The sequence below is a fragment of the Phaenicophaeus curvirostris genome, chromosome 10 (genome assembly GCF_032191515.1).
Source record: "Phaenicophaeus curvirostris isolate KB17595 chromosome 10, BPBGC_Pcur_1.0, whole genome shotgun sequence".
NCBI classification, from domain to species: domain Eukaryota; kingdom Metazoa; phylum Chordata; class Aves; order Cuculiformes; family Cuculidae; genus Phaenicophaeus; species Phaenicophaeus curvirostris.
In genome coordinates, this window is record NC_091401.1 from 21,311,328 (window position 1) to 21,336,932 (window position 25,605).

Here is a 25,605-nt window from a genome sequence, read left to right on the forward strand (position 1 = left end):
CCCCGCCTGCCCCCGCGCCGCGCGGCACTGTGGGACTTGGAGTCGCGGCCGGGGTGGAAGGGGGCGCGCGGACTACAAACCCCAGGGGCCCGCGCGGCCGCCGGTGAGTTCCGGGCAACGCCTGGTGTGTGCTAACAGCGGCGGACGCTTCCTCCTCGCGGGCGCTTCCGGCGGGGCGGCGGAGCCCACGGGAGAGCGGGGGGGAGGTGAGGTGCCGTGTTCTGCCGCCGCCCTTCTCCCCTCGGCGCGTTTAGAAGGGGCGGGGGGGGGGACGCGACGACGACGCACAGTTAGTGTGTTTGCGTAGGGCCTGGCTCGCCCTTCGGGGCTGCGCCGCCTTAGGAGCGTAAAACTCCTTCCAGCATCGGGGCCCGGCGGTAGGTCCTGCTTCAGGTGAGCGCGGCCTCGGCCCTCGCCGAAGGGTTGCCTCTTCTTCTCCTTTTCTCGGGGAGAGGGACTGGCCCCGCTGGGCGTGGGACCCGTTTCCTCTCGCCTCATGGTGGGGGCGCGGCGGGGCGGGGGGTTCTAGGCCCTCCCGGCTTTAGGTGCCCTGGCTGGAGGCCTCAGCCCTAGGCGGGGCGGGGGGGCCCGGTCCGCGGCCCCTGGGCCCGCCGAGGGGGGTGCAGGGTGACGGGAGGACGCCGGGCCCGGGCAGCGCAGGCTTGGCGCTGCGCGTTATTTTTAGCTCGGCCCGAGGTGGGAGCGGAGCTGTCAGGCGGCCGCCGGCAGCGCCTGCCAGGCGGGTGGAGAGCCGGGCGTCCCGGTGCCTTCCTGGCCGCCGCGGGGAGCGAGGTTCCGGGCAGGGACAGTGGAGAGCCTGGGCCGGGCCCTGCTCTCTGACCCCGGGGAGACTTGGAGTCCCTTTGAGCTTCTCACTTAGCTGGTGAATTTGTGGTGCCTTGCCTGTAGTTTACACGTTCTGGGGCACAGGTTGGTGGCTGAAGGCTTTGGCCTGGTTTGTGCTGCTCTTACCGGTGGACCTAATTGCCCTCTGGTGTTTGTGGATTTGTCAGAATGTGTTTGTGTGCTTGAAACTGTGTCTGGCCTATTAGCGTTTGCTAGAGTAACAGCTCTACTTTCACGTGCTTAAAAAGAACTTGAAAGAGAAGCAGGGACACATTTTGATTACATGTGCTAAGAACCGTGGCCTTTTTCAGTTATACTGTAAAATAATTCTAATGTTGTCAACTAGTGTAATTTAGTATTCAGGGACAAAAGCTGGGAGTATTAAGACAGACTAAATCACTTCCATTTTGAAGTTCAGTATTGCAGAAGAACATGAACTGATCGTAAGCCTCACTTAAGAGTAGGCTTGGATTTTGTTTGTTGTTGTTTTTTTTTTTTAAGTTGATACAATTCTAAAAATAGACATCTCGGGTTTATTGCAGTTTGTGTGATTTCTGAATTAGTCATACAGATTGTTCTTACAATAACAAAAAGGTTTGCAAGAGTGAACTCAGCTGTAAGTGGCTATTATGTGTGTGGAGATGTTTGAAAACTGCCTGTCTGTTCTAGCAAGAGATGTTTAAAGATACTTCTAAATTTAAATGCTATTTTCTGATTACATTCCTTTTGTTAACTCTTTAGTGAAACTGCTGGGTGTAAAATTTAGAGGGATATGGAATCAGTACAGTAGAGTACCTTTTTAAAGTTTCTTGTTATCTTTACTGATTTTAAAATACAGAGTTTGTTACCATTGGAGTTGATCTATATGCCTGTTCCAATGAGTTAAACTATACTGTCCCAAAGTCACCTCAGCTTCAAAAAGAAAGTAGTTTTGTATCTTCAGCATGGAGCCTTTATGCTTGATTCCATATAGTCTGAGTTATAGAACGGGAAATAATTACAGTCTGTACTTGAAATATAGTGCTGGCATGTAAGGTACAATCTGACTAGGAAAAGGAGTGTAGGGTTTTGATTTCTTTTAAGTGACCAGTAATAAGGGAAACATGGCTAACCAAGCTGTGTTGGGGGTGTGCATTAAGTTAAAAGAGCATACGCTGCAATTTTTTGCTTCTTCTGTGAATTATGAAACTGATTAGTAAATTACCTAAACTCTCTCCTCCCATGCACATTGGTTCTACAAACAGAAGCCAGTTTTTGCCGCTAAGTTCAGGATAGAGTTCATGCTGTTAATTCCTTTCCTCTAGTCTTTCTTCCTCAACTTAAATTAGTTTTCCTAGTAACTCAGGAGTCTCAGGTCGGGTTAAAGGTGAAACCTACTTTTGTGTCCTCACTGCAAAAAGTGTCACAGAACTTCTTGTCAGTAAGGATAGCCTTTCCTAGAAGGAAAGGGCTGTAATTTTTGCCTGAAACCATCTATTGAAATAATCATTCTGGCAGATCATTGCCTCAGGCCTTGTTCCTATTCAGTACTTTTCTGAAAAAGAGTATCAGTGTCTAGGTGGCTAAAGATTTTCCATATCTATGGTAGATGGAGCCTGGAGAAGGGAAAACATCATCAGTGTATAGATAGTTCTACTGAAGACTGAAATCTTGCCAACTGATACCTAATTTTTCTGTTTTAAAACTCTTCAAAAGCTGTAGTCATGAGGCTGTGCTGGCTTCTCTAAACACTGTATCAAAAGGTAGTGTTAAACGAACAGCTTTCTTTTCATGGATACCTTGCTTGTTTTCACACCGGCCAATGGGCAGGTGTGGATTTGGGGAAGATCACTTAGTCTCTTATGTCTATATTCTTACTAAGTAGCTCTTCAGTTCTGCTACTTGATTTTTAGTGCATGACCAAAAGTCTGTCAGTAAAGGACACAGATTAGAGAAAGCAGATTATCACCTTAGATACTGCCAGCAATAGTTGTACATTTTGCGAAGTGTGGTTTTTTTCCTGTTTACGCTTTAGTTGAACAATTTAAAATGTCATTGGATGGATATGAGAGAATAGGTCTGTCAAAGAATCCTTCCTTATCTAAAATGTACCGGTTCTCTCTATGTATGCTGAATAGTTGGGATAATGTTAGTGTTAGAAGTTAAAGGTTAGGATATAAGATTTGTACTGACAGTGAAAATGTATATGCCATGTTAGTATAGAATATGCTATACTATTTTTGTAGTACACATATTGACATGTGTTGGCATACAGCTTGATGTGCTTGATGGTTTAAGTCTGAGCAGCAGTATTGTATTAGCTGGCGCCTTAACAGTTCTCAAATTTAGATTCTCTTTAAATTCCCTATATCATTCTGTACATTCTCTCTGATGGTTGATTTCATCTGATTATGTAGCGTGAAGCGTGACTTCTAGTTATGTGTATACTGATTTGAACCTGTGGGATCGCTATAACGAAGATGATCAGGTTTACACGCAGGTTAAAATTTGGCAGTCTGTCTATTCCAGACAGTGTATCCTACTATATCCTTGTTTTCTTCCCCTCAGACCGATTAACAAGTTTGCCAGCTGAGTTTTTGCATCTTACAGCAATTTGCCAGGATTTTCTAAAGCATGTGGCTATGTTATGCTGTTCTAATGAATCACCTTCTCATGGAATCTTATTCCATTTTTTTGGGGGTGGGGGGTGGGGTGTGTAAAAACAACAATTGGCAGGTGAAACTAGGATAAACTCATCCCAAATAAGACTTCTTTAAGATTGTAGTGAACTGAAGTTAAGCTTTTAGAAGACAGTGCTGCCATAAAACTTGGCAGCTATGCAGGTGGCTGCTTTTGATCACACACTAGAGGAAACACTGAAAGCTCCTAGTTGCTGTATGAGAATGTACGTTAAACTTGGGCTTTTTTTGGACCATTTTGAAGGCCAGTGGACTTTCTAATAATTTACCTAAATAATAGGACAGAAACTTCAGTTTTCGTGGGAATTTGGCCCATAAAAAGGATTCATACTTCAAAGGTATTTGTGTGTGGTTTAGTGCAGCTAAATGCTAATAGATGTGGGATGTTTTTGTGAAAAGTTTTATCGCTGTATTCAAGACTAGCAAAGACTGTGGCACATCCAAGTTTTATCTGAAAGATGTAAAGAAGTTCATCTTTAGCTGCAAGGACAAATTGTGTGGCAGTGTTAGCAGTCAGGTACTTGCATGGCAGCATGATGCTTCCCAGTGTTGTATCCTCTGGAAAATAAGAGAACTTTGGAGTTCTGAACGACGAGTGCGATATATCATTATATATATTTCTTATGATGGCAACAAAAGTATTTGATGTACTTATGTATTTGTCATGTGCATGTATATTTAAATCCAGCTCTTTCTCTTCAGTCACAACACTTCTATCCTTTGTGTTAGTATAAATCCAAGGACTTGTTGTTTGTTTGAAGAGTGTCAGTGTCTGGTAAAGAGGTAATAGATGGTGTATAATTGTTTTTATATGGGGGGTTTAACTGTGCTGTGGATTAGTAACAATAGCTTATAACTACTCAGGAGAAAATGAGTTCTTTGTAGTCCACAGTGTAATAGCTTTTCATAATCATAAAAATCCATCATTTCAGTTAGTATTTCCTTTCCTTTGTGGATACTGCTAACTCATAAAAACAAAGTAATTATATCTAATGGTTATTTTGTCTTTTTTTGCCCTTCTTCCTATGATCAAAAAATCTTTTTCATAGACTAGAACTGTGTTCGATGACCTGATTTAACTGTTTTAAAAACTTATTTTGTTGAGAATACAATACTCTAGATTAAAAACTTGCAGTAAATTAATCCATAAATACTGTCTTCAGTGGTGCTTGCTAGTGTAGTATTTTGCAAGAGTATATATCTTTACTGAATTTTCAGAGACACAGAACTATCAGAAAAACAAACGGCTCTCCATCCGTGCTGCCCTTTACATGTTAGAGTCTTTAGTGCAGGGAATATGCATGTATCATAAATGGAATGGCTTCTGCTTGCAGTTGTGGGTGAAAACTTGTTCAGACAAGTTTCCTCCCCCCCCACCATGTGAGTAGAGTTTGCATGAATTTATGTAGCTCTGAAACAAGTTTTAAAAGATATTGAACTTCTTGAGGAATGACAAATATTTGTATCTTCCATATTCTTGACAGCTGTAAAATACCTATGATAGGTGAAGAAAATGTCAGAATTGTGATTTTTGCAATTTCACCCACGTGGACATATCCATACAGACCCCTTCTTGAAGTCTCAGGATTCTGTGCAGTGGCTGTTGGAATCTGCTTATATGTGTCGTGTTGAAGGGCTGGAACAGTAAGGGGAACAAAGATGAGTTGTTGCACTGATTAGTCCATGTCAAAAGACTTCTATAAAGAGCTGTTGCTTCTTACAGTAGTCATGTTTAATTTTTCTTCAAATCATGTTTGAGCTGTTGGCCGTTTCTGTAGTGTGACTTCTTCACTTGTTTTTTCATTTTTGGGTATATTCATGCTGCCTAATCTCATACTCAGATGAGGCATGCGCGGTATTTGTAGTCATCAGAATTCTCTGTGCTTTTCACTTGTATAATTTTAGCTAAACTACAATATACCTGCTCTGGGCGAAAAAATAATATCTGTTCTATATAAATAGCCTGAAGATTTTTAGCCAGTGCAGAGTATAATGTGCAATATAGCTTGAAAAAAAATCTTGGCATTTTTTAACCTGTTCAAACGATAGGAAAGTGACATCGATTACAGTAGTTGCTTCTACTATTTCTTAAAAATTTTACTTTTAAGGTCTTAATAAAATATCAATAAAATCAATACAAAGCCATACAAATGCCCAATGTCTGAAGCTTGTTAGGAGAAAAAAATCCCTCAGGTGCATTAAATACTCCCAGCAAATTAAAAATTAAAACACTTAATCTCTTTCTGTGTATCTTTATTTCTAACTTGGACTTAAAGTCTTTAAGCTCAATTATTTTATAGAAAATATTTTAAAAGAATCTGATGAACAGAAAATATAGCAGCCTATAACAAAGACTTCTTATGAACTGTGGGGTGAGTTTTTTTGTTTTCCACATAATTTCTGGGTCTGAGCAATGGTCGCTCCATGTTGGATATGATGAGCTGGACTGGGTGGAGAACTTCCAAAACCTGGGTTCAGTTGCTGGAACAATAATTTTCCATTGAGTTAACATAGTTATGGACACACCCTGAGCGGAAACATGACTTAAGACTTTTGCTTGTATAAAAACAACGATGTAGTGTTTGGAATTCAAGTGGGTAGAAAGTAGGCACTGATCTCCAGCAGAATCACAGCTTGATGCATATGTGAAAACATGGAGTATTTATAGGTAGTCTTACTGTTAATTGTCACAATGCATCTGTATGCGTTTGGGGCTTACAGCATGTAATACGTTTCAAGCCTTTCATATGTGTAAATTGTCAGGAGTCTGATGCTACTGCTTACAAGTGGTGGCAAGATTTTTGTAATACGTATCAAGTAAAATCCTGTCTTTCAAGAAAAATTAATTCTGTAAGAACTTTAAGACATTTTTGGTAGTATCTTGCTCTCTAAAGTACCTATTCACTTACTAGATTTCAGTTAGTGTTTCCAAGTTACATGAAGTAGTCCTTCCATGTTTACTCAAGTCATATCATAAGTAATTCCTAGTTTCTAGGCAGTAACGAACCTGTGTTGTTCTGTGCCTTTTTGTTTTTAGAGCCTGCCAGTTGTGAGCATTCATAATTGTATTTGTGTTTTTGCTCTTCTCTCACACAGCCTAAGGACAATATATTTTTCAAGTTCTTCAAGTATTCTTGCACAACGAGGAAAAAGAAGAAACATTTCGGTGAATGAGGAGTTTTTTGCTTCTATAGTGTTTTCCTTGAGAAGTGGGTCTTTGAATGAGGATGACAATGGAAGAGATGAAGAATGAAGCAGAGACCACTTCTATGGTTTCCATGCCCCTTTATGCTGTTATGTACCCTGTCTTTAATGAGGTAAGCTGCATTTTGTTTTAGAACATAACAGTCCCTGTTATATTGGAAATTGTGGTCGCAGTGACAGGTTGCTCGTCTTGACTGGGAAGCTTTGTGTCTAACACAGTCTTCTTTCTATGCATTGTTTTACCCTTCTTCCCATGCATACAATTTCATGTTTGTCAGACTGGTAGTTGTCTTGGCCCTGTTCTTTTTTCTTAACATTTACAGGGGATTTTCATGAAACTTTTAGGTCCTGCATTCTATGGCATGAAGGAACGTAACAACTGAACATGTACCAGTAAACAGCTTGATACATTTTAATTTTACTGCTGTTGGCTATAATTGAATAGGATATCAAGAGATTCTCAGATATCAAGAGATTTTCAGAAGCTTCTGTCAGACTTCTGTTAGCTGGATACATACAAAATATGTGATGTATGACAAATATGACAAATGTTTTGTTGGGGTGGGAATCTTTTCTTTGGGATCAAATTTTATAGTATCTCTCACTTAACTTTTTGAGACCAGTAATTTGAATGCTTCTGTCAGTTCACTTATTCATTATGCTGTGTAAGGCAAGGCATGAGTACTTGGTTTGTTCTGGTAACATTAGAATTGCTAATAACTCTAAACTTTTATTGCAGCTAGAAAGAGTAAATCTATCTGCGGCTCAGACGCTGAGAGCAGCTTTTATTAAGGTGAGAAGTAACATATTGCAGAATGATTATTTAAAAGGTAAACTCTAAATAATGAAGCTAAAAAAATCAGCTGTCTTATTGTGTTTTTGAAGACTGCATCCTTGATGCAATAGTCAAAAAATGACAAAATAAAGTGGACAATAGTGTAGACTGTCAGTTCGAGATGTCTGCAAATTTTACAAGTGCAAATATGAGTTATACAAGCATATTGAGCAATTTTAAACAAGCAGAATTTTGTCATGGCCCTGTAGTACAAAGGCTTACATGAGGAATCAGTCAGTGAAGGTAACAAACTTAATCTAAGTGTGGCGAGATTATGTAGAATAGGTGCTTATGAGAAATAGGCATGTAGCAGACATAGAAAATGATTTACAAAGAATTGTAATGGGATTATTTTATGGGTGAGGATAAGTTCACTGCTTGTATCTGCATCCAACAGTGAATGGAACAAAGATTCTTTTCCCTCTTTTATTATATTCCTAAAGAATGAAAATACAGCTATTCCTTTATTATTGAAGTGGTGATCTGTTGAAATTCCTTAAATAAAAATGAGTGTAGTCGTGACATATCATAACATTTGAGCTATGCAACTATGTAATACTTCTCTGTTTATACACTTAAAACTGTCTATGTACACTTAGATTTAAGTTTTAACTAGAGCTCTTACAAGTTAAATGTTTTTAGCACTAGTGGTAAGGAGTGAAGCTGAAAGCAGATAATGCAAATACTGAGGTATGGGTGGAAATGGTAGCACTAGCTTAAAAAACCCATACATCCTCATTCAACACAGCATTATTTTTTGATAGCAGCACAGGTAGTGTGAATACTTCCAGTGTCAGTTTAGCTTGGGTTTATTTAGGTATGTCGTCAATAAAAAGGTTTTTTTTCTGAAAAAAGCAGTTTCAAGTTGATGTTTTAGCGTATGATATGATTCAGAAGAGGCACATTTGTAAAATGTCATGTGGAAGATGGGGGAGTAGCACCTGTGTTTGGGTGAATTAAATCCCAATGGATACAATATCTTTGTCTCAAAGCTTAGTGTTTATGGAAATAGAATATAGAATTTCACAGAGAAGTTTCTTATTCAAATTGAAGTGAGAGGAAAGTCTTATTGGAAAAATTGTTTATACAGAATTGATCCAAGAAAAATGTATGTTGTAGTGGAAGAATGTTTTTCAATGTAATCTTGATAGTTTAAAGCCTTTAGACTTTTAATGTTTCTGACGATCTCCTGCAGCATATGAAGCAAATTGTATGAAATCTGCCGTTGTGATTGCAATATACAGATCTTGCATATTTAAGAATAAAGATTTTCCTTGCCATACAGGCTGAAAAAGAAAATCCAGGTCTTACACAGGACATCATTATGAAAATTTTGGAGAAAAAAAGTGTGGATGTGAACTTCACAGAGTCTCTTCTGCGTATGGCAGCTGATGATGTAGAAGGTAATATCTCTTATGATGAATAAGTGTATTTTTCATTGCATTTAACTAGGAAGATGCATTTATCCGTATCTGTTTTCAGAAGAGGTTATTTGTTTCTTGATAGATTTTGTTTTCAGCGTGGTGGAAGAATACTTGTATTTTCTGAATACCTCTTTCAGAGAAGTTAAATTTCCTTAAGAAACACACTTGACTAATAAGAGAAAGAAACAAAAGGAATGTTTAGAACTGTTTATGGGGGTGCATCGTTCACCTTTTGCACTACTAACAAAAAGAAAAAGACGTATGTGGAGTATAATATTGAGATTCCTTTCCATGGCTTGAACTTAAAAGCAGTAGTTACACTGTCAGAAAAGGGGGCTACACAGCAGGCTTTATTTTAATGCTGCATTAGTGTGGTGTCTTCTGTGTCTCACTTAAAGTAAGATGGGTTCTTTTTCCAACTTGTGATGATAGAGGTTATTATTGCACTGTGTTTATGCAGAGCATATTCACTGCAGTTTTCTGGTCATGGCTATTTTTGTTGTTGTTAACCTTCAAATATAATATGGTAATACTGCTGTGTTTTATGAAGTAGTGATTTTAGCTGTCACTAGATACTCGAGGGGAAACTAATGGTATTTTTTTAATATGTTCTTCTTGTTAGAGTATATGATTGAAAGACCAGAACCAGAATTCCAAGATCTTAATGAAAAGGCACGAGCACTTAAACAGATTCTTAGTAAGATTCCTGATGAGATCAATGACAGAGTGAGGTTTCTTCAGACAATCAAGTAAGTACTGTATTATGTATTTTTCTTCATATTGAGAGGTCCAGCTTTGTATTTAAATCTGAATACTCGAATGCTGTAAGAGATGCTAGCAGCACTGTGTTCCCATTGGAAAGGAGCCTGGTCCTTACAAGTGAGTGAACAGTGTTGAGGGTATTAAATGAGTGTTCCATGTTACTTGATCAGACTCAACTTTCTGATTTCTAGCTTAAATTCCTGTGTCACTAGTCTAGCTCTTTGCATGTGTTCTTGCTACATGCTGTCTGATACGTGTTCTGTAGAGATTGTTTTAAGAAGTTTTTAACTACTAGTATGGAATTAAATTCCAACATTTGAGTAGGATAACTTAAGGTATCTTTTTATTGCCAAATAGGGACATCGCGAGTGCAATAAAGGAACTTCTTGACACAGTAAATAACGTCTTCAAGAAATACCAATACCAGAACCGGCGGGTATGTGTGATAACTCATTTTATACCCTGTTTTTAATAGTATAAGAGGAAGCCTTTCCTTGGGTGAATAGAAGAGCTCAACAGGTCCATGACACGATAGTTTAACAACAAGATTGTTGTATGGTAGGTCTCAGCAGCTGTATAGAAAGAGGGCAATTTCTCTGTGTGTCTGTTAAGAAAAATCAGGATTCTGACTGTATGAAACAATATGTGCATTAAGACTCTGCTCCTGGTGTTTTTGTTTCATAGGCACTTGAGCACCAAAAGAAAGAGTTTGTAAAATACTCCAAAAGTTTCAGTGATACTCTGAAAACCTATTTTAAAGATGGAAAGTAAGTATGTTTTTGTAATAACATTTTGAATAATGTTAAGATCTTGTTGACCAACAGGGGAAAACAAGACAAGCTTTTGGGCATAAGCTACCTTCTTCAGGACTCACCTAATTTTTTCCTCTCCTGTGTTCTCAGACCATAGCTACTTTAAAATGCTTTTATTCCTTTTGTAAAGCCTTTAAGGAAAAATTAGTCTATTAAATGCACCACCGTACAACACCCATATGCAGTTTTAGCTTTGAATTTGTATATATTTCATGACCTTGTGTGGGGTTTTTTCAGTAAATGCAAGAACAAAAAAATGACGAATGCTTTATTGAAAAAAAAAGGTAATCTGCTTATTTGAAATATCATTTGCAAACATTAAACATCTGTGCACTATTTTCTTCATAACTCCTTATAATGTTTTGCAGTATTTGGAATTTCTCAGCTGATTAATCTTTTTATATTTGAACATTTTGGCCCTCACACTGAGGCTTTTTTTCAGGTCACTGTACCTGTTTATTTCACTGCAGCAACTGTTTCAGATGAGTGTATCCCTCTCAGATTTTGACAGTGCCACTGTTCTATGTGTTCCTGTTTTAAAGCTGGAACTAACTTTCATGTCTAGTCCTATTGAGCTTGGCAAAGACTAAGAGCACCCATGGAATAGTGCTCTAGTAAAGGAGAGAAAAGTCTTGGGACTAGTTATGTGTACTGCCTTGCTCCTATTAAAGCATTCTTTTTTTGCTCTTGTTGAAATTCGGGCTCAACTTGGTTATGATAACAAAATGAGAAATTTGTACATTGGTAGATTTATGATTACTGAATACATGTGTAGATAAGTTTTCACACTATGTCTAAGCAGTCTCAACTGATTAGAAAACTACTTGACTGAAAAAATGGGAAAAGAGTTGCATGTGTAGTGCATGCCTCCCAGCCATACTGAATGAGACAGGCTTTGTTTAGCTGTGTGTGAAGCTGCTGTGCTATGTTGTGTGGGCATGAGCTTTAAGTGCCTTAGATATTAGCATTATTGCAAAAAGTTCCACGTGAAGCATGTATTTCATATCCTTGTGGAATCAGAAGTAGTTTAAATCTGAACTGCGTGTTGAATAAGATACTTTCTGGTGGGAGCAGGGTAATGGCACTAAGCCAAAGTCACACTTACAGGCATCATGACAGAGTTGAAAAACTTGGTGATTCCCCACTGCTTTGTTAACAAAAAGTTACCTAAAATAGTATATCACTTCCATGTGTGCACATGCTTAGTATTTCTTGAGGGAAGAGTTGAAAATTCTGAAATTACCGGTGTATTAAATGTTCAGCTCTGAAAAGAACAGGCATTCGATGGTCATCTGCTCTGCACTCTTTCTTAGTTAGCTAATTACCCCAGAACTAAGTGATTGATATGTCAGTCATGATTGAGAGCCCAAGTCTTTAAGTTCCTGCCAATAAACATAGTCTTTATAGGATTCACTATGTAAATAAGGTTATCAGTTTGCCAGCAGTAAGCTTCGGGTATACCACAATATGGTAAAACATCAAGATGCTTCCAGTTTGCAGAGCCCAGATGCCAAGATATTTAGTTGTCCAAACTTAATGCTGTATTTATTGACTAACATGTTTCTAAAAAAGTCTGAAGCAATATCTTTCTCTTTTAACAGGGCAATAAATGTGTTCATAAGTGCCAACCGACTAATTCATCAAACCAACTTGATACTCCAGACCTTCAAAACTGTGGCCTGAAAACTGTATATGTTGAGAGTTGTACTTTTCAATGGTGGATAGGGTACCTTTATATGTAAATTTTAAAGTTTTGACTGTATAAATTATCAGCCCCTCTTGAGGGGCCTAATGCAGGATTTTGAATGGGATTATTGCCATCTTACACCATATTTTTGTAAAACATTGTAGCTTAATCATAATCTCACAATGAAGATTTTGCATCACTTTTTGCTATTATCATTCTTTTCAGAATTATAAGCCAAAAGAATTTACGCCTTAATGTGTCATTATGTAACATTCCTTATAAGAATTGTAAATATTTGGTGTTCTGTTTCTGACATTTTAACTTGAAAGCGGAAAACTGCAGAATTATGTATTTAACAATATTGGTGGCAAATATTCAATAAATAGTTTACATCTGTTAGACTGTCTTTTTGTATGTGAACAACAATGCATAACTCATCTTTTTAGAACTGCAGAACATTCATTAAATGGAAAAATTAAAACTACTTGGGTGCTTAAAGCTACTGGCAGTTCAAATCAGTATATAATGAGGGTTTTTCCTTAAAGCTGAGATTTTTTTTTTTGTCTGTGGTCTAATAGTAGACCAGAATCATTCTATTAAAATGTCTTTGGCAAAATAATAAAGAAACCTAGAAGTGAGGTGTGCTTTTTTTGTTGATAGAAACTAAATTCTGCTTCTCTCTATCTCTGTTGGTGGTGAGTTAACAATTTTTTACTCCTAAACTACTATGAAGTTTTGAGCAGAGGATTGCTTTGAATATATGCAGCTAACTATGCAGTAAAGGATGAATTTACCATAAGATAACTGGGTTTTACATTGGTACCATTTGGGGAGAGAGAAATAGAGAGACTAGAAGTCTTCATGTAGCACTAGTCATGTCTATACTATGCATGCCAATAAGGCAACTTTTTTTCAGGGACTGAAATCATGAGACCTCAGTTGACAAATTTTGTCTGGGTGGCTGGTTAAGAACTGCTGATGGACAGATTGAAACTTTATCGTTGTGATTTCATGGTAATATTTCACAAAAACTTCTGATAAATATCTTGCATGCCCCTTTGAAGTGCACCTTGAGTTTATTTTGAAATAGAATTATCATAGAATAAACAAGTCTTCAATATATTTACATGGCCATAACTAGTAAGTTTAGGGAAGAATGCAGTTGATAAAGCTGCACAGGCTGTTGCAGGAGCATCACTTCAGACTGAAAGAGCACAACTGCTACAGATGTATTCCTTCTTTAGGTATAAATGATGAACAGGTACAGCCAGACTTTCCTTGCATGCTGACTGGGTGCTGTATTACACACATGGGGCAAGTGCCTTATCCAGAGTCCAGTAGCTGGATCTTCAGATTTGGTGTTCTGCTTAAGGGGAAAATGATATCTGCAGCCCTCCAAAATAGCACCGGATGTTCTGCCATATATCTGTGCATGGAAATGTTTCCTTGATGAAAACACAGACTATAGTCAAATACAGCAATGTGAAGGAGAGTGTTAAGTAAAAGTGAGATCTTGGTAGTGTCCATTGTGAATTTCTTGGTTACAGAAGCTTAAAATGGGACATGGCCCTTAAAGCTTGCTGTTCAGGCTGTTTTTCCTTGACAGTGGCTTTTTGTGTTTACGAGCAAGTCAAGGGATGCATCTACAATTTATAGTTAAAATTTCTTGTTAGTTATTAAAGCTTGGCATGCTAAACTGCCATTTCTTGGGAAGTGGTAGAAGAGAAGCAATGTTAGCAGTCACAAAGGAGGTGGCCTGACTAATTTAGAGTAATATTTAAATTGCATCTTTTGAATGTTGTAAGTAAAAAGGTTGAGAAGTCTGTTTTGCAGATGATGTTAACTCAAGTTGTAGTACCAAGGGATTTAACGAAAACTAATTAGTTAGAAGAAAGGGAAAGGCACCTAGAGTTTGTGATGCTTCATTTATCTTAAGAAGTGTGTTTTGTACTTGGGAGACTGCACCAGTGACTGTAAGGAGGGACATGAAAGCTTGGGTTAGAGTTTGTGAATTGGATTTAATTCTAGTAAAATTCTGAGGGTTTTTTGTATTTTCTTGGACTGAGAACTACAGTAGCTACTGTTGGAAGCCCTTATTAGTTGAATGGTATCATGTTTATGTTTGCAGATGATGTGAAAAAAAAAAATCGAATCCCCCAAAATTGACTTGGGTCCCAAAGGAGATGCTGTATTATGTCCTGCTAATTGATTCCTTGAAGTTAAAATCAAAGAGGCGATCGAGAAATGAACTGTTCCTGTTCATTTCTTTCTACAGCCTATATTAGGTAAAAGGTACCAAGTATAGGGCTAAGCTTCAGGTAGTCTGGCCAATATGTTTTGGGTTTTTTGTGACCTTACTGTGATCTTTTTGTTACACTTTAAAAGCAATGGAAAATTGTTCATTGTAATCAATGTCTGGTAATAGGAAAACTTGAAAACTGTTGTCTTCAGGTCACACTCTTCTGTTGTATGCAGTGAATTCGTATCTAGTGGTCTTACAAATGTTATTTTCCACTGAGTATGAGCTGGGGCGTATGTCTGTTAATTTGTATTGCGGTTTTGCACTTTACTGTTAAAGTTACCCGAGTAGCTAAAAATAAGTTTCTCTTAAGGATTTCTAATACAGCAGTTAGTGTTGCAGAATGCTATTAGAAGATTTCTGCTGTGAATGTGCGTTATAATTGATATGCTAATGTTAACATACAAAAAACCAATCTAATAAACAAAATAAAACTTTGTATATTTGTTAATGAAGCAAAGAAATGTCTTAATTGTTTTGATCTTTCTCAGCCTATAAAGAAATGAAGGAAAGCTTAGATTGACTTATTTTGTGTCAGAAGCTTCTTCTTTTGATACTGAAAAAGTTTTGTTTAAGAGTCTGTAAGATGTGCAAGGTGCTCAGCTCAATATAAGCTTTATCTTGAGTTGAGATAAAGTGCTAAGTATGAAATTTCATGGTGTTCTGGTGTCAGAACTATTTATCCAGGCAGTGAGATGAAATAGTATCAGGCTTGATTAGGCATTATCTTTTCATATAATCTTATCTAGATTACCGCTGATGTGTTCCTTCTTAATGTTCATTTCAGACCTCTCATTGCATGTCAAGGGACAACTTGCCTTGTTTATTTTGCATCTCTGATTTATCTTATCTCTTCATTTTACAAAGAGACTGCATGCTTCTCTGACTTGGGTGTGGAGTGAAAAGGTTATCTAGACAAGCTTGCCACAAATCTATCTTAAGTTTTAGATCATTCCATTATGAAGAGGAGATAAAATAAATGTAACAATGTGTGAGATACCAACAACCACATTATCAGTTACCTTTGGACGTGGGTGCTCGCTGTTCTGCTTGACAAAATCGCTTTGCAATGCACAGTCTGGATTGTCTTCCCACGGGACTGACCGTTAGCTTCTGAAAAAGGTTTTGCAGGCAGTTTTCACTTGTGAGTTGTGGGAACTCTGCTAGCGTTGCACGATGAGTCAGCGTGTTTGGCCTCTTTGTCATTTTTGACTCGACTGTTTTGGTTTCCCTCATACTCTTCTCGGCAGGCATTGCTCTTGAGACAAGTAGGAAACATGCTTCATGAATGGAACCACCTCCTAGCAGCAGCCTTAGTGCCAAAAATTGAGACTGGAAAGATGCTCCTAGGTTATCAAGTTTGGTTTCCTGTTGCAGAAATTAAAAAGTACTATATAGCATTGCTCATAAATCTATTTTAAAACTAGATGCTTTGTCCTTGTTCCTCTTGGTAGGTGTCATTTTAAAACTGTCTCAAAGGAAAAAAAATCACCTTCAAATACTGAAGTTTAATATGCTGCATAAATTTAATTTATGATGGAGAATTCACTAACCTTGTCTGCAACCAGCGGTTCTTCTTCCTTCTTCACTTGGCATTGGGATAAATTGTGTACCATGTTGGGCTTCACTTTTTAAATATACATATTCCCAGGTTTCTGGTCCTTTAAAAAGAGATGTAGGCAATACTAAATTTGCTTTTTTGAGGCTGAAATAACATTTTTTTACCTTGTGCTGTAACAAAACTTTGAATTTTGCAACAAAGTCATTGGAGATTGTGTATCCATGGTGAAGCAGGAGGCTTTGGCTCCTCTAGAGACTTTCCTGGAGATGACACCCATTGGCTTCTCTGTCCCTCTTTCCTGCCTCACAGCTTGGCTATGATATAGACATATTGCTTGATTTCTGAAAAAGCAAGATGCTTCTGACTAGGTACAATGTATAGCAATTGTCTTGCTGGATGGCAGAAGCATCTTCTCTGTACCTTCTTTATTTGTGCCTTTTCCTCCTTCCCTGTCGCTCTGCGGCTGCTGAAACAGCTCAGGAAGCAGAACACGCATGCTGCAGGGTCTGTAGGCAACACACTATTGTACCAAGTACTCGTGGAGTGTGGAGAAGAAAAGCTCTTCACTGGGCATGTACACCAGGATTGATTCCTGGGTGGTCATGTGTGATTCTCCTTTCTAATTCAGCGTATGTTGCAGATTGTCTTCACAGGTATTTTTGCAAGATCTGTGCAAATACATGGATTTTTCAACGCCTAGTGTAAGGATGAGGAGTGCAGCTTGGTGACATCTGAGGGGCAAGAATTTTTTGTGCCTGCGTTGCACTCAAAAAGCTCGAAGTGTGTTTATGATACCTGTACACTATCAGAGGATACGATTATAGGATAAAGGGTTTAATCTCTTCCCCTTCTCTCCCACCTTCTTGTGACAGGTCAAACTGTGTTAAGATTAGTAGGACTTTTCCTGGCAGCACATGCAGTGAGAATTTGCAGTTCAGGAGTCCACCATTCCAGCCAATGTCCATTGTTGGGCAAAGATTAGTTTGGTCAGAAAACTTCAGTGAAAAGTTTGGCTTTGTTATTGCTGTTCCTTTGGAATTTCTTTCTTGCTATTTGAAATTCACAGGTGCTTCCTTTTTTAACAAAGTGACTGTGGAGGGAAGCTCAATTATTTTTCTAGGGACTGCCAGGAACTGTGCCCCTTGTGAGCGCCAAGAGGAAAGAAAGCAAAATACTGAGTGTTGTTGTGGGTGTTAAGCTCTTTTTACCCTAGAGACAAAAGTGTTCCTACTTACTAAGTGTATTCAAGAAACAAGTGGAATTACAGCACTAAACAAGACATGATCAGTGACAAGGTAAACAAAATAGATTTTCAGTTGCTGGTTTTGAATGGACACTCAATCTGCTGCATAAATGTTTGTGAATTTGCACATGGTGTCATGGTCGAAGGGTTCATCATACCTGATGGATATAATGATTTTAGAAAATGCTTTGTGCTATTTCATTAAACTAAAAAGTTTAAAACCCTATATCTAAATGAGTTATGTCTGACATTTTATTATTTCATAATTGTAACTACTAGACTTTTCACGGTAGGTAATTGCTTTTTTCCCCAAAGCTGTGTTAGTCTCCAGGGACCAGCGATGGATGAAATAGAAGCCTGAGAGCCTGAAGTTTTAAAATAAAGAGAATCAAGTATGAGCTACAAGTATAATTCACTTAAATTCCTTTTTTGCTGCTGGGTATCTAATCTCTGATAGAGCCACAGTGAAAAATGCTGTGGTGGAATCTGAAAGCAGACTGAGTTATAACCTTTACGAAAATGCGGGACACTTTCATGGTAAGTGAATTTTCTAATTAAAATGTTAATTGGAAGGATTTTGCATTGCTTATCGAGGAAAATGTAGTATCCATTTTTCACTGCTGTTTGCGTAGCCATGTGGCATTAATAATTTTGTGTGGCTTTCTACATCTGCTTAATGAGTGACAAACAGAGTTTTCTTAAGTGGTTTGGAATGGGAAAGCAGAAATTCCTGTCAAGGATGTAATGCAGCAAGGATAATAAATATGGCCTGTGAAGGTTAAGAAGCAAAACTCAGTCCTGCTTGTAAACTTCTGAACCTAAACAGTCTCTGCAGTAGCTGTATCTAAGTACAGTCCTTACACGTGTGACACTACAGCTGTAGACAAGTCGTGATCATTTAAGCTAACACTGGTATTTAGGGAGCCAAGCTGCTATGAGACTTGTCAAAATTAACACAGCTTCCTCTGAAGCCTCACAAAGAGCTTCGGTTGCTGCAGATTTTGAGGGGGGGGGAATCCTATCTATATCTGTTTGATAAAGGGCAAAGGAAAATATAATTAGAGCAGAGTTCTACTTGCATTTTTACATAGTTTTAAACATCAAAACCAAAGCAAACATTTAATAGTAAAACCTTGTGCAAGTTGGTATTTTCTGTCATAAATACCTCAGTGAGAACTGAGATGTTATTTTCAAGGAGAAAATATCCACATTACCAAGACACAAAAGCTAAGTGGTTTGGGTTTTGGTTTTTTTTTTCTTCCACTGTAAGAACAGACCTTCATATCATGAAATACAAGCAATAACAACAGCTGATGATGCCAAAGTAAGTGAAGCTCAACCTGTTGACCTCTTTCGATCTGGAGCTTTTTCTCATGAACATGCAATAATGCTTCTGCAATTCTCTGCCAATATAGGGAAGCAACTTGCATTAGCAGAGTAATGCGTAAGAAAAATACAGCTGAAGTGCAAAAAAACTCTACTGTAATCATGTCTGTTAGACACAAATTAAACAGCAAGGCTGATGCACTGGAATAATTAGAGATCAAACCTGCCATCTGGCCAATTCTTATTTGCTTCGGTGTCAAGTGTGATGCGTAACCTTGTACCAGTGCTCCTTCTGCAGCGGTGCTGAGCCAAGAGGGACACGCACGATGTTCTCATGCTGCTTTTACTAGGGGAGGAAACAGCCTACCCCAAACTGGGCTGGTGTTGCTTTGTTGAGCCAGCTCTTCAAGCAGTCACTGAGCAGCTGCCATATCTGTCTCCAATTGCAGTTCTAACTGTAAGAAGGATCGGGTGCAAACCTTCCTGACTGTTCAAATAATGATTTTGGTACAAAATCATTCTGTATTTCTACAGGCCACAAACATGTCTGTTAGTATAAGCTCCTGGGTTCAAAGCAAGTGCCTGTGGTCACTGGGTTGAGGGCTGGTGGATTAGAGAGTCCACTTGGATCCCTGCACTGCCCATAGCCCTTCTGTGCAATGCAACAGCCTTAGCTCAGGGGCCTCACTTTTAGCACAGACTTTTCATTTGTTTCCAGACTCTTCTGCTCCTGTAGCCTTTGAGGCTGCTTAAAATGGATGGAGTTCATTTGTACAAGGTACGCCTACACACTGCCATTTATTTTCATAGCAGCAGTCACTGGGCTTCATTTTGTGTGTTCAGACTGCAAGCTCCAATTTCAGTTCTCCTCCAAGGTATTAGTCACTGTCCTTTGTACCTAACTTTAGGAACAAGTGGAAAAGTTCATCATCAAAAATGCCTAAAGTAAATGGATTTTACTAGGGGAATGGTCCAGCTGCAAACTACTATTGCTTCTGTTAATCTCTAGATTGGCTGTCTCTCTGAATCAAGTACCTGGAACTAAATTTTAGGAGTTGGCAGCTTTGTGGGTTTTCTGACTTTTTAAAAGCTGATTCAAAACCTATACCTTCTGCTACCTGTGCCTCCCAGGCAAAACTTCTCTTCTATATTTCCAAAAAACTATTTGGAGAACAATGTGGTGGAAATGAATGAAAAGCTTGGCCTTTACTTTGTTTTCTTGACCTCTGAGAACTACCCGAAATGTGTTAGTCTTGTGGGGGCAGGCAGAGGATGATAACGACAAGTTAATTATATACCCTTAAATAACGTCTAAAGAGGTTTTCATTTGAATTCATGAAAGTGTGGCTACGCACCACAGTAGAAGCTGGAAAAGATTTTTGGTTGTATATACTGTATATCTGGTTATTAGGATGACACTGTGTCTCTTCTAATTGCCTTTTACTGTACTGTGAGAATCTAACCACACAATATATGCTCTGTAGGCAAGAATGTATTGGCACTGTGTGACGTGTGGGGAATTTACATGTTTTGGGTGGTTATGTTTAGGATGAATTGCAAGACTGTTGCTGCTTTGCTGAAATCTCCTTCCTGTGAAGCAAAGGAGTTGTAAAAGCTGCTGCGTATCTCAGATTTTTGCAGCTGAATTAGCAACAGAAACTGAAGAGATAATTTTGCATGGATTTTATCTCTGAGCTATTAGAGTTCAAAAAGCCAACACACAATCTATGTTTCTCAAAGAAAATTCTTTGTCATTAGTCTCTGCAGTAAAAGGCTGCTTTTCTGCTGACACATCTCAGTGACAGAACTTGACGTTGGACAAAAGAATTCATGCTATCAGGAATGGAACTTGAAAACTAGAAGGACAGTGTTTGAAATTCCATGATTGAGTATTGAAAAAAGATTGAAATTTTCCTTATAAATAGCATGACACTGGAACATTATTCCTGAGAGCTGCCTTTCAGTATTTTAAAGGATTTCCACATGTGGCAGAATTGGAAGCCTATTTCTGTAGAAAATTATTGGTGTGCAGGCATGACTGGTGTTAGCGTAACTAACTCCTGTTATTGCTTCCTCACTACCTCACAGTAACTGCTTCCTAGCTTATGGAACATACCAACACTATGTTGTTGTGCCTATAGTTAAGGAGGCTGTATCTTTGTTTTGCAAACTCTGTATAACTGCATATCCAAAGTACATCATTTTTTTCCCCAATGTGTAGACTATCACTCAACAGGTAGCTCCAAGCTGAAAAGGAAAATCAAATCCAGTAACATTTGCAGGTACAGACAGGATTCAGTTTTCTTTTTCACCGTTGTTAGAGGGACAGTTGGCTTATTGTGGAAAAATCCCTCCTTTGTGCTACAGTATTCAATACCCAAGTCAGAATTGCCATCAGTGTGGCACTTAGAAAATAAATATAAAACCCCATTAATATCTCTTAACCACCTACTGAATAACAAGTCCCTGTTCTTAACCCTTCTCAACAACAAAAATCAAACATCTTTTTCTTCGCACTGACAGCCCATTTGTGGCACCACAAGATTTATTTCCCCTTTTAAATGGATTAAATCAGATCTTACGATGCACATGACGCAACTGGAAATGTCTCCTGTGAATTGCCAGGCAACATCCCTGCAACCTAGCGAGCAGCTTGAATTTATACCCATTCTAGTATGATGAAGTAATAGCTGGATTGGAGCCTGGAAGGACAGAGATACTGGACCATGTGTACCTAGTCTATACTGGACTTGTACATGCATTTGGTTCATTCTTTTTATATTTCTGCTGTATGACTGGCATAAGTGATCCTGGTTTTGTATGAGCAATGGTTCAGTTGTCTTATCTCTAGTTTCTGTGTGGTTCTGACACGAGAGCAAAGACTGGCAGAGGAGAAGGGTGGCCTTGACTTAAACGGTGGCTGTCGTTCCAGCAATCCTGACGTTTGTCTGACCCAACCAACGTGCTCAATTTCTCTGTGCCTCAGTTCCCTGTTCATTATTTAAGGAGTACACGCAATGGGGCCCTGATCTCAGCTATATTACTGTAATAATAATAAAATTTCTCAAGCATAAAGGAAAGATTTGCAAGCCAATGAGTGTCACATTTTTAGAGTGCTACATAGTCTTTAGCATGAGAAGCTCATCTTAGTGTAAGCAAAGGCAAATTGCTTGCTTACAGTATGGGAACACTCAAGAGCTAGGTGATATCCTTTAAATATTTTAGAATTGAGATAAAATAAATATCTTTCAGCTAAAGTTCTGAGGTAGTTTTGTGCATAGATTTTATTGCCAGAAGAAAATCAGAGAAGCAAATACTAGGGGAAGAGTAGTCATAATTTGCAGAAAATGGTTGCATGAAAGGTGAAAGTGTTTTCTATCCCATTAAAATGTCTGCTGCATGTTTTCTTCCTGGAGCAGGAAAATTCTAAAGTATCCTAAACTGCTCATTCCTCACGGTGCTGGGTGGAATTGATCTATGGTTCCCTGCAGTGCTGTGCTGCTCTGTGGGCTGTGATGTTATTTGGACATCTTGCAGCCACTCATTGCTACTGCCCATGTGCCCTTCCTCTCTTGGTTTCAAGAGGTGGCATCAAGTGTGCTAACATGCATCTTCCTCCAAGAAAATGCTGGCATAGATGTCATCTTTATTCCAGATGCAAAGGGCTTCTGGGTCTGCTAGCTCCCTTATCCTGAAGAGAGGGATGGGTATCAAAAGAGGGTCTTTACCCACCCTTCCTATATGTTTAAATAGGTTTTATTTATGCCATAGATATAATTTCCGAGCTTCATCTTTTTTCTAAAGATCAAGAGCTTGATCAAAATGCCATATTTAGCATCTTGTCTTTTTTTTAGGAAGACAGCAGAAATTCTTCATCTTTATGAAAAATTATTCCTAGGTGGTCTCTATTTCAAACTTATTCCAGCAAGAGAAGTATAGCAGGGGTTTTTATCGTATTGTAATAGTGAAAGTTGTCAGTTCAGAGTGGGGTCTTGTAGCACTTCATTTTGTGCTGAGATACAAGACAAATGAGAGGTGAAAAAGCTTGGAGTTCAAAACAGTATGACTCACAGAATAGGAAAGGAAAAAGTTTTGCCCAAAATCACTGACGTAATGTAAGTAGAAACTAGGTTTCTTTTGTCCAAACTATTGAATTATGTTTTTATAGACCAACCTGATGCTGCAAGGGCAAAAAGTGCTGTTGTTTAATTTCAGTGACAAAGACATTATGCAAAAATAATATAACTTGCTCTATCACTTTTTATATAATAACTTTAAAAAAATCCCTTGATGTAAGGTGATGACGATGGAGAACAGACTGACCTTTGACTTCAAGCTGTCGTGTGGTCAAGTACTCTGCCTCTTCCTAATCCTTGGTTAGCATTACATGCAGATACCAGGGTGAAAACAGCAGAGAGCAGGGCAAATTGGCTTTGTTAAAACAATCTTTAGCTTCAGAGCCTATTCACAGTAGATGACAAATTTTGCTGCTCAAATTAATTTAAAAGATATTTAAAAATTTTGTTTTGGAATTGAGACAAGTTGTCTGAAGTAGTATAGAGTGAAGAAAGAGGAAAATCAGAGGAAGATAGTGGTGCCAGAAGGGCCAGAAGAAAATGTTTTCACATTTAGCACCCCTGTAGGTTAGACTTGCAGACCCAGCACTGAGGATGTTTTGGCAAGTACTGTCTTTGTGGTTAAATATGTGCTACAATATGCCAAGATCTTTGTGTGCTTTTGCTTAATCAAGGTTTAAATACTTGTGTCTATTGAGAATGAAAAAAGGAACTCAGGCGTATGTTGAAAAACCATTGCTCTAATGCTTTCTCTGTGTCATATGCATGCAGTAACTAACATTTACTGGTTTTTTTCTCTTTACTAGAGAATAATGATTCTAAGCAGCCTGTCCACCTGTAGACCTGAAGATGACATTTTGAGAGTCCTGTGCTGAAAGGAAGGCAGGCTTTGTTTCATATCTTAATGAATCTAGGCCAGATTGCTTTGACACAGAACATCTCAGGAGTATCTCTTGATTGAAAAATGTTTATGGTCACTAGTGTATGAGCTGTGAGAAAGCATTCCATGATTATTCTTCTGAAACAGAGTAGGTGAAGCATCCCCAACACTTTTATAGTCAGGGAAGTATTTTATAATTATAATGGACAACGGTAAGATGACATGGAAAAGTAGATGTATGATTCCAGCCACTTCTTTTCACAGAGTTTGCCTCAAATGGAAATGAGACCAGAGAAGTGCAGTTGAGAAGATAAGGGAACTGATAAATCTTTTTGTGAAGGGAGATTAAGGGTTTGGCTTTTTCAAAATCTAATCAAGGTCAGATGAGAAATGTATCTCTACTTAAATATTTGAAATAGCTAGTAAGAGAATTGCTTCAGGTAGAAGCTGATATGATTGTACTGTGACTGTACGATCACTTTAGTTGGGTTAGCTACTAAAAGTGGGGTTTCCTCCTTATTTGAAGAAGAAGTTGTGTGTTCTTTGGACCACCTTAGAGCAAAAAGAATCCTAAGGGCCTTAAGATGGAATTTGAGTTCTTGGAAGGCATTGTGTAACCAGGCAAGAGAGTTTCTGGGGACAGGAAATTAGATAAAGTCTATAAATACCTGAGGCTTATCTATATGTAAGGAAAGAGGGTTAAAGGTTGTTGGGTTACTGCTTTCCACATAAATACTTGTGCTGTATGCATCACAAGCTTTTGCTGGTCAGTGGTTGGGGCCAGAAATTAACTTCTCCCCTTCCTTGAACAGTCCAATTTTCTCTTTTCTTTTTTTTTTGGTGTGCATGTGTGTGGCAGGGGACATAGTCAGGCTTTTCTGACTTTCTAATTGAATAATGTGGCTGCAGCCTGCTAGAGATAGTGCTGGTGGTTCTTTTGGTGTAAATGCTGAAGCACCTGCATAGCATAAACTCATTGTGTATGTGATGTACCACAAGGGTGTAAGGCAAGGGTAATTCCCTTTATCGTTCTATAGAGGTCTTTATAAATTATAAATTGCTTGGAAGGAGGTTGTGACCGGGAGTGTGTGATGATATATTGAACAAATATGCTGCAGCTCCATTCTTGTGTAAAGCTAAAAGTGAGCTGCTTCAACCACAAAATTATTTTGGAATAAGAAGTGCCACTTTGGACTGATTGAAACAACCTGTAAAAATGTGTCAAAGTTTGTACTTAACTTTAGCAAAATAAAAGAATGTGTACAGGGGAATATATATATTTTTTTTAACAAAATAAATACAGAGATTACTTAGCTGAACACTTGCAAAAGCAAATTTTGCCCCTTTTAAAAAAAAATTGCATTTAGAAATTTAGTTTTTAGGCATAGACTTAAAAAAAAATCTGAATTAAAACATTTCTAGCAGAAGAAAACTCAGCATTCAGCTTGAAGGCTTTTTGTACAACATGGTGAGAAAAATGATTTTGTTTTGTTTCCTTTTGAATTCAGGTTTCAGCCACCAAGCTGATACATGAGTTATTCTGTCTCTGCTTTTACTGTCCCATATGAAAAGATTTTAGTGTGGATTTCCTAGCACCTTAGAAAATCAGGGTATATTTACATTTCTTAAAACAGAGATCCTCATTCTCCAGAGTGAAGTAAGTTATTCTTCAGATATATAATTTGCAGTCTAGGCTACCATGATGTTTAATGTAACATGCTGACTAGCAGAAGTAGCCGTAAGCAAGTGTTAGTAGAATTGATTTAAGAATTAATTGTTATTTTTCTTCACAGGTATTAATAAGGTGAATTTCACTTTATTTCTTATTTTTATTTAACGTAACAATGAAAGCCAGCATTTACTGGTATAGATAGGAATTAATCACAAAGAGATGGGATTGTATCCAGAGCTTCATTCTCCACGGCCCACACCTTGCCCAAAGTAATACAAACATGCTTTTTATTGGCAAAGG

The 25,605-nt window shown here is 38.3% G+C and overlaps 1 protein-coding gene across 3 annotated transcripts; it reads left to right on the top strand.

Moving 5' to 3' along the window:
• The first annotated feature begins 119 nt into the window (after positions 1 to 119).
• PDCD10 (programmed cell death 10) lies at positions 120 to 12,647 on the top strand. Of its 3 annotated transcripts, none has more exons than XM_069864483.1 (8): positions 120 to 206; positions 6,621 to 6,841; positions 7,468 to 7,521; positions 8,849 to 8,966; positions 9,610 to 9,736; positions 10,107 to 10,185; positions 10,434 to 10,516; positions 12,163 to 12,647. In XM_069864483.1, exons 2-8 carry the CDS (start codon positions 6,746 to 6,748, stop codon positions 12,242 to 12,244), a joined length of 639 nt encoding a protein of 212 aa, XP_069720584.1. In that variant the 5' UTR covers positions 120 to 206; positions 6,621 to 6,745; the 3' UTR covers positions 12,245 to 12,647. The 3 variants fall into 3 exon arrangements, with proteins under 3 accessions (XP_069720584.1, XP_069720586.1, XP_069720585.1); XM_069864485.1 differs by lacking the exon at positions 120 to 206 and adding an exon at positions 294 to 393 and having other exon boundaries at positions 6,627 to 6,841; XM_069864484.1 differs by lacking the exon at positions 120 to 206 and adding an exon at positions 309 to 393.
• Positions 12,648 to 25,605: the final 12,958 nt, after the last annotated feature.

What these genes read in the sequence shown, in the direction of transcription:
- PDCD10 (XM_069864483.1), top strand. Translation starts at nt 6,746, where the DNA reads ATGAGGATGACAATGGAAGAGATGAAGAATGAAGCAGAGACCACTTCT. An exon ending in GGCAGCTGATGATGTAGAAG is followed by an intron (nt 8,967 to 9,609) that starts GTAATATCTCTT and finishes TCTTCTTGTTAG; the next exon opens with AGTATATGATTGAAAGACCA. An exon ending in ACCTATTTTAAAGATGGAAA is followed by an intron (nt 10,517 to 12,162) that starts GTAAGTATGTTT and finishes CTCTTTTAACAG; the next exon opens with GGCAATAAATGTGTTCATAA.